Raw genomic sequence first — 9,411 nt, forward strand, 5'->3', positions numbered from 1 at the left:
CAGGGTTTACATACCTTTCTACCACATCTATTCCAAGTCCATAGATGAGGAAACTGAGGCTGACAGAATGGGTTTCCTGAAGTCAACCAGAGGGATGCAGTCAATCCAAGCAGGGTTAAGATGATTTTCTGGAGCTCAGTTCATGCAACAATGGCTCTTCTAAGGTATCTTCACTATGTATCAATTGGTGGTAAGCTTATGGATCCCAGAATCAATTAAATGCTGATTCTGATTCCAATTTCTATAGGACCTTGCTCTGTCACCCCTGGGAGCTTCAGATTTTACATCTGGAAAATAAAAATGACATTGTTTGCCTTGTGAGGCTTTTGTGACTAATAGTTGTGATAGTATTTGTGAAAGTGTGCTTTGCCAAGTCTGATACACACTTCAAGCTTTTAACAAATGCTGCTTTCATTTCTTTCCCCTTAGACAGTACTTTTTGATAAATAAAGTAAACCTTATCCCATTTCTCAGATTAGGATGCCCAGGACACAGCGGCTGACAGCTTGCATGGCTTTATGTTCAATACAGAAGCACATGGAAGATTTATTACTCAAATGTGACAAATGGACCTTTCCCTTTTCATTAGCTGGTGGCAGGCCATATATTGAAATTACAACCTGTCATCTGTTCTGATGACCTTTGAGCTATTATTGATCCTTGTAATTTCCGTAAATGAATATTCCACCTATAGGACATATCCCCGCCAATTTCAGCGATCAATACCATCCTTTTTGGTGGTCATTACAGGAACTTGTTATATTATCCCTCAAACAGGTGTCTGAGTCAGAGGGAAGCAATTCATCCTGTCTAATACAAACAGATCACAAGATTTTATTTGGAAAAGACAACAAACTCAGAAATCACTTTCTCTAATGAGGATTTCTCAGTGGGAATGATTCTGTTCTCAAGGGGAATTTAAGTCAGTCATCTAGGGGTGCCTGTGTGGCTCAGTTGGTTAAGCGTCTGGCTTTAGCTCAGGTCATGATCTCACGGCTCGTGGGCTTGAGCCCCATTTCGGGCTCTGTGCTGACAGGTAGCTCAGAGCCTGAAGCCTGTCTTCAGATTCTGTGTCTCCTTCTCTCTCAGACCCTCCCCTGCTCACGCTTTCTCACTCTCTCTCTCTCTCAAAAATAAATAAAACATTAAAAAAACATTTTTTAAGTCAGTCATCTATACGGTCAATTAAGATTCTTTTAGTTTTTTAAATACCTACAATGTGTCAGACTTGGTACTAAGCTATACTTGGTATTACCTAGGATGTACACACACACACACACACACACACACACACACACAATATGTATAGCATCTATATCATCTGCATATGCATATACATTATACATGCATGTATAATGTGTGTATATGTATATGATAGAACCACCGACCTGCAGAGATTGCATGCATATAAATAACTACTCAATGACCAAATGCATTACATGTCAAAAGAGGGATAATACGCTGTGAAAATCTAGAAGAGAAAAAGAAAAACCATTTCCACATTGGACATATTAGAGATGACTTCCTAGATTGTGAAGGTTGGTAAGAATTTGGACACATACACATGAGGAAACAGGGGGTGTCTTAAAGAGAGAAGAAAAAGTATAAGCATAAAATGTGACCATGAAATAGATGATCTACAGTTAAGAGCAGGGCCTTTTATCACTTGTTTTCCTGGCACCTCGTGTCCACATCTAGTAAGTGATCATTAAAGCTTTGTTGAATGAGAGTAGCTGAGCATAGACTAGGCAAGGTTTCAGACACGTAACTTTCCATAATAACAACTGTTACATATCTGATGCTGGGGAGGTTTAGACAGGAAGGGGATACGCAGATACAGATGCGGGTATGGATCTGGACATGGGTAGTAATCACAGACACACATCTCCTCCTGTGCTAAAATGCCTGCTTGTCAGAGTTGATGAATACTGTGCCAATGGGTGACCTTAGGAATATTTGGTATCTGAATAACAAACATTAATTCATTTCACCTAAAATATGGTGCAAAATTATTTTTCTATTGTGGAGAGGAAACGGCCAAGACTACCTGCTTCTGGAGGAAGAAGCTCATTTCTGAGCCGTAAATCCGTCTCCTGGAGCCCACTGGTTTGGAAGAGGCTTAATTTATTTCTGGCTGTCCTTTGAATTTGCAAAGGCCTCAGCACTGAAAGATGCTGAAATTCTCCAAGACGGATCCCCTTGGAATTCACCAGCAAGTACACAGCAAGCCCCTGCAACAACATCCCATCTGGTGTGCCCAGCGTGTGCGTGGCCTGAAGGCAGGGTGCAGGGCAGCACGCCCCTGGGTGCGCAGCATCCGACCTACCTAGTGCTCCCACTCAGCTGCGCACCAGTGGCAACCCTATCTTTGGAGCTGCTCATGTCATTGTTGAAGAAAGATCAGGAATTTGAAAGAAGGCATTGAAAGAAGGGGTTGAAAGGACAAAGGAACACAAGGTCTTTTGGTAGCAAGTAGAAATCTGATTCAAACTACTGTGACAGGGAGAAAGCATTTACTTTCTCACTTAATGAGAGAGTCTGAAGTTGGAGCTGTCACTCCAAGAATGTTACCATCTCTCCTTCTTTCCCTCCCTATCTCTTCACCTCCTTCCTCTCCCTGTCTCCGTGTCTTAGCCTTGATTGTCTCAGCAGATTGCCCTCAGTCTTTCCTCCCATAGCGAGGCCTCCTTCAGAGGATGGACAAGAGAAGTACAGTCACAGCTGGAGGCTTACTCTGGCTTAATTTTCTGAGCCTGAAGGAAGTGGAGGGCTTACTTAGTCCATACACAGTCCTCAACAGAAATAGAAACTGAGCCAAACCCAAACAAAAACAAAACAAACCAAACACACAAGCCAGGCTGGTGACAGACTCATCATGGTGCAGTCACTGTGGCCAGAGGTCTGCAGTGCCCTGAATGACCAGAGCTGAGTCACATGTGCACGTTCAGAAGGGCAGGATACTGTGACTGGGAGCCATCAAGACGTGTAGGAGAGGCTGGTTCCAAAAGATTTGTCCAGAATGGGAGGCTGTTAACAAAACATGGGAAGAAAAGGATCTTGCAGTTTAGAAATGGGGGAAAGGCTCTTTAGGCAGTCCCTCACACTGATCAGTGAAGTAAACAACATTTTCCAGAGTTCTCATTAATTCACTGAAGCTAGCAGGAGAGAAAAAGAGAAAAGAAAATAAAGCTTTGAGCATATCCACAGTACTCAGGCACATGTTAGAGTGGTAGGATTCTGTAACAAAGTAAACTACGACCCTTCAAAATGCTGCAGCCCATCCTCAATATCAACTTTTTCAGTTTGTTTGCTTGTTTGTTTGTTTTTTTAAACCACACTTTATGGGTACAACTTTGGCTATAGGCATTGTCTTGTGTTCATTACATAAATGATGATGATGGTGGTGGTGGTGATGATGGTGATGGTGATGATGATGATTATGATGATATTCTCAGGTCAAAAATATGCCTAAGTCGTATGGGCATAATCATAAGGACTATGCGTTCTCACATCATATGGTGACCTGTGACTAGAAAAAAAGGAGGTTACCTGATAGGATCAGGGTCCAGGGAACTGACATGGCTCTTAGAAATGACAATCAAAATATAATACTGAACATCAACTCTTATGTCATGCTGTGTACATTCCTTTTTATATTACAGTCTCATTCAATCCTTCAAAACTTCCACCAGGGAGAGGCTATTTATTAGCATTTCTTTATCCAGAAGAACAGACAGAAACACAAAGAAGAATTCCTTGTACAAGTTCAAAAAATGCCCAAGTTTAGCCCCATTGCTGCCACAGGGCCACAAACAAACAGGAGCCAGCAGCAGTAACACACAATGTCATGATGCTTCTCTCCGATGCAATTAGTATTATTAGGATAGGAAGAAAGAACGTTTTAGGAACATGAAGGAGTGAGCTAACAATGCTACCGGTCTTGAAGACTATGTAACATTACTGGAAGGGGTGCAGGAAATGGGGACCGGCACATTGGGAATGACATCGCAAAGGCCTAAGCTTCTTAAAGATCAAGTATTTCCATTGTGAGCCTCTGTCTCAAAGGCACTTGGGAAATACATATTAAAAAAGTAAATGAATGATGAATGAATGAATGAATGTTTACTCATTCAGCATTTCAGATTTATAAACCTTCATTATTAATTCACATGATGTATTATGTCTGCTTGAGTCTTTGAGGAGTTGAACAAATCAATATGTTCCTCGTCTCATTTCTATAAAGCTTTCCACAAGAATGAAGTTGAGAGGGAATCAGGGTTAGGGGTCTTTTCCCTGCACTCTTCCACTCATTCCCACCCTTGGATAGCTCTTCCATAGGGGTTGGTAAATCTCTGCGTATGCACCCAAATCCTGGTGTCTGACAAAGAAAAACTTCCTGTGAATTATAATTTAGATTTTTTTTTAATATAGGGCAGTCAGAATGAAGCTTTCTGGTGGCCACTTGATTTGGAGGGCATTATTTTTAGCCCCGCAAAGGACCAGTGGCACGAAAACAATTAGGATCTTTTGTCAAGTTAATTAAATTTTACTAAGTGTAGTAATCTCAGTGGGCTTCGTACACCAGAGGTAAAACTAATTAAAACGCAAATTCTTCCTAGTCTAATAAGGAGTTCTAACTTGGGTAGCTGAAGAATGTTGTGCATACTGAGAGATATTCAAAACTAATTTATAATGAGATGAGGGCAAACCCTTAAATGGCTCAGTTCTGTTGAAGGCTCACTTGAGAACACCAATAAGTATGTTAAATTGGAGGCGGCCACTTAAAGAAAGAAAGGCAGATTGGCAAACCTTGCTGGGCTCAGGAGAAAAATGGATCTAGCTCCAACAAGTTAGGATGGGGAAGCCGGTGGAAATGAGGTATCTAGGTTTTATCTGAAAAGCGCTATTTTCTCCCCAGGTTCCTTCTCTTCATTAAATTCTCCCAGGGCAGGCTGTGCTAATGGCAATTGCTTTTCCTGCAGTATTCTTTTCTTGGAAAGCTACATAGAGCAAGAAAGAATGTTTAGTTCACGAGGATTCCAATCAGTAGTTAAGCCACATCAAGTCTCCTAGAGCAGTGACAGTCCCATTTTTAAGATGAGACCTCTGACTAACAAATTCTCTGTATTCTAGAAATTAGCAGAGTACTAAACTGGAAATCCAAAATAGCTTGGTCTTAGTCCTTTCTTTAGATCCCGCTGACACCAATTTCTACCTCCCGTCAAATGTGTGTGAATATTTGCAGTTGAGAAATTTGAAATGATTGTTGAATCACAATGGGCAACCTTCATATAAACTTGGGCACAGTTCAGTTGACATGCTATTACTCTCCCATTGATTGAAAGTGGCATATACCTGTGTACACTTCCCTCGTTCCTCTGTCTCATTTCACACCCCGTGGTCTGGCTTTGGACCTGGTGTCCCAATGACTTTGGCACGTGCTGCTCAGCTCCTTCTAATCACCAAATCTAATGGCCTTTCTTTGTTGCTACTACCTTCCACCAGATTGGATCATTTGTCACATTGACCACCCCGTCCCTCCTGACCCACGCTGCTTTATTTAGTTCTGTGATGCTGTTAAAATGCAGCAGGACCTGCTGGGAACAAGCCATCAGTAAAGTCTCATTTTGAGAAAGGGGTTTCTTGTCTAGTTTTTCTCAGTAGGTGCACCAGGATTCTGCCTGAAATGACAGGTGGGTGCCATCATATGTGACTTCCATCATAAAACTGGATTTTTTCCTCATATATTATTTTAATATTTGCATGATATAAGCCGGGCATGCTCATTGTAGAGCACTTAGGAAGAACAGAAAAATAAAAGGAAACAGAATAAAACTGCATATAACCAAGCCAAAACTTTATTATTTCCTTCTTCCTATCTTCCCTTCATGGTTTTAACGCAATATATATATCCATGATCATCTTTGTCATGTAGCGCTTGAGCCTGAGTGTTTTTCAGTGTTGTTAGAAGTATTATAAGCAATGCAATAAAGCTGGAAGAACATGGCCTTTTTAATTGGACACACCTAGTATTGAGTCCCAGTTGTACCCGGCTATACAATGGTAGATGAGACTTTACATGTTTTTAATTCTAGGTTCCTTGTCTGTAAAACAAGATTGATGATGACTATATCACAAACTTGATAAAAAGATGACACTGGCTAATGTTTAAAACCTGTTTAGCTGGATTTTTTGGTGGTTGATATTATTATTTGGGATTAACGAATATAGTGTTTAATGGTTCATAATATTTCATCATGTGGAAAGTCCATCATTTACATAAATTAATCCCTATTATTAAGCATTTAATTTCTTCATTAGCTTTTTAATATCATTAATTTGAGTGAATATTTTCATATCTCTATTAATAACATTTTCTACATACAGATATACAAGTTCCTCCTTAGAAAGTTTATGCCAGTCTCTACCCTCACAAGCTTTGTATGAGAGAGTTCCTTGCCTCTACTCTTGGAACTGCCTTGGTGCCTTCAATGGGAAGTGGGAGGCTCAGTCTAGCGCCACAGCCACTGCTAGAATACCACTGGCCTTACCAGAAGTCTTCCACTCAAGGGTTCTGTACAAGACTCAGAAACTTTACCCCAGCGCGGTCACTTACCAGCCTATAACTCCCTAAAGAAACTCTGCTTCTTGTAAGATTCTATGAGTAATGCTGATAAACTGCCCCATGTTTTCAGCATTACTTCTTTCTCCTCCTTTGAAGGGCTGAATCCATGAGAGAGATACTCATTTGTATAAACCTATGCTTTGACTTACACAGAGACAAATAGAGAAATTTCAACTCATTTGTGGTGTATATAAGAAGACCTTGGCTCTGGTCCAGGAAGGAAAAGAAAGCTCAACCTGAGAAAGGGTAGCCAACAAGAGAAAACACTTCAACCAGTGTTGAAAAGAAATGTCAAATACTCTATACTGTGTACACATCAGCTATTTGATTCACTGAACGTGACTAAGCTACAATGCCCCAAACACTATCCAAGTCTCTAGAAGTACAAAACAATCACAAAAACTATTTTTTTCCTTTAAAAAAGACACCATCTGGGTACCTGGGTGGCTTAGTCAGTCAAGTATCTGACTCTTGATTTCCCCTCAAGTCATGATCTCAGGGTTCATGAGGTTAAGCCCCATGTTGGGCTCTGTGCTAACAGCACTGAGCCTGCTTAGGATTCTCTCTCTCCCTCCCTCTCTGTCTGTTTGTCTCTCTCAAAATAAATAAATAAGCATTTTAAAAAAGGGAGAGAGAAAAGGACACTATCTGACTGGGTGGAGATCCACAGAAATAGGCTCATCAATAATGACACTCTATGGTGACAGGTGATATCATGGGGAGACACTGGAACACAAAGGAACAGGGAAGAAAGCCAATTAAATAGTAGAGTGTAAATGCACCAAGTAGACTGGGAAACCCAGCATTGGAAACAGTCTGGAATGACACCTCATACTGGTGGATGGCTCTCTTACAGGTTGTGAATCTAGAATGGGCAACGTTGGAGGAGAAGGGAGAGGGGATGAAGCTGAAGACATGGAAAATCATACTACAGGGCACAAATGCATTCTTAAGAATCTGGATTCCATCATCTATGTGTTGGACGATCATTACAGATGTTGATAGAATTTCTTTGTCAATCAATTGTTTAAATTTACTGGCATGTTCTTGCAAACCATGGTGATTGCTGGGAACCTGAGAGACTCAGCCCACTTATCCTAAACTAAGGAGAGAGGTGCTGCTGCTTGTCCTGACTCATTTTGGTAGGAGAATCATGTGGCTTACTAAAAATTTACTGAAAGCCAAACTAAGTATAAGGTAACATTTCTTTCTGAATGTGATAAACAAGGGGGCGAGTCCTGTGGGGGCTGCCCTCATAGGTTTTTAGTACTTGCAGGGCAATAAGCTAATTACTGTGTTTTATCTTATTCATAGAACTCCAAGCTGAATGAGTAAAGTTGGAAAAAATTAAATTCGGGCCATGAAGAAACCAAACAACCTGCCCCTGGAAGGAAACCAATAGAAGAGACATATTTAGGGTGCTCAAACTTTGCATGCTAAAGTCTTCTTTCCTTGCCTAAACCCAGAACTCTTTTGTTTGTACTCATGTTGTGCGTCTATGTGTAACTGTGAAAGTCAGTGTGGAAAATCCTCTTCAGAGACAGGGTTCTAATACTATACACCTCACTATAATACAAATGTCCTAATTCTGGCTGCAACTTTGGAATGTATCTTGGACTCAGTATCCCCTCCTGCCTTAGATGGTTTGAATTCAGTTCTAGGGTCCAATATTTAATCCATTAGCTACATAGAACCTTTCTAATCAGGTCACTGATGAGTACGGTTATTTTGAATCTTATCAATCCACTGTTTCTTTTTATAACAAACATTTTATAACATCCCCTTTATGTTCTATGAATTAACTTCACAGATAATATAAATTATCCATCCACATTTTAAAAATCTGTGAGATGCCCTAATTGTAATTCAGAAGAAAAATTAAAGAAATAGATTACAATAAAGTAATAACTATTCCCCATAAGCTATAATGCATTACATGACATATATCAGAAGGTATAATGAAGTAGTAAGACACCCATAAACACAAAATCACCATGAATGAACAGCTAAAAATGCAGACTGAAACAGATGTATTATACTGGAAATATAAATAGGGGTATTTCTGTAACTGATAGGACTTTCCAAAAAAGTAAAGAGCTCTTGGTAGAATTTTATTTTTTAATTTGAGGTGTAATTAACTTGGTAAAACTTTAAAAAGCTATCTTTTCCAATTTACATGGAAGTTGTATTCCTGAAAAATTCAGTGCATTTTTAATCAGCAAGATAAATCCCATATGCTCATATGTCAAATAGACTTGAATCTAGGTACATATGATGATAATAAAGGTTTTTAATCTACCTAATACATGGTGGACTGTCAAAAGTCATCTGGAATGCAAGATCATTTTTGATTGTACAGGACTATTCTTGCCTGGCTTCCCTGACCTCCGTCCATTCAAATACCAGTATTTCTTCATCCCCATCATCACTGATGATGGAATGCTCTTGGCTGGGAGTCTTGTGTCCAATGTCTTGCTCAAATCATTACTTAAGCCACTACTTCTGAGGCTGAGTATCCTAAATTCCATAATCAGCATTCTGAAGGACCACTAACACACAGGAAATCGGTACGTATGTGGCGCCCACTATTTTGGCCTGAATGTGCTCCTTGCCCAGAATTTATATATTACAGTTCTAACCTCCAGAATCTCAGAATGTGATTGTATTGGGAGAAAGGGCCTTTAAAGAGGTAACTAAGTAAAATGAGATCATTAGTGCAGGCTCTAATCCAGTAGAACTGGTGTCTTTAATGAGAGGAGACTGGGTCAAAGACATATGCAGAGGAA

General features: G+C 40.0%; 1 protein-coding gene across 1 annotated transcript in view; it reads left to right on the forward strand.

The window, feature by feature from the left end:
* The window catches only part of CDH11 (cadherin 11), a 204,898-nt gene extending 196,888 nt beyond the window's left edge, over positions 1–8,010 (forward strand). The window contains exon 12 of the mRNA XM_029925553.1: positions 7,940–8,010. Coding sequence (XP_029781413.1) covers positions 7,940–7,956 — 17 coding nt within the window. The 3' untranslated portion in view covers positions 7,957–8,010. The remainder of the gene's footprint in view (positions 1–7,939) is intronic.
* Positions 8,011–9,411: the final 1,401 nt, after the last annotated feature.

The sequence above is a fragment of the Suricata suricatta genome, chromosome 16, assembly GCF_006229205.1.
Source record: "Suricata suricatta isolate VVHF042 chromosome 16, meerkat_22Aug2017_6uvM2_HiC, whole genome shotgun sequence".
Lineage (NCBI taxonomy): Eukaryota > Metazoa > Chordata > Mammalia > Carnivora > Herpestidae > Suricata > Suricata suricatta.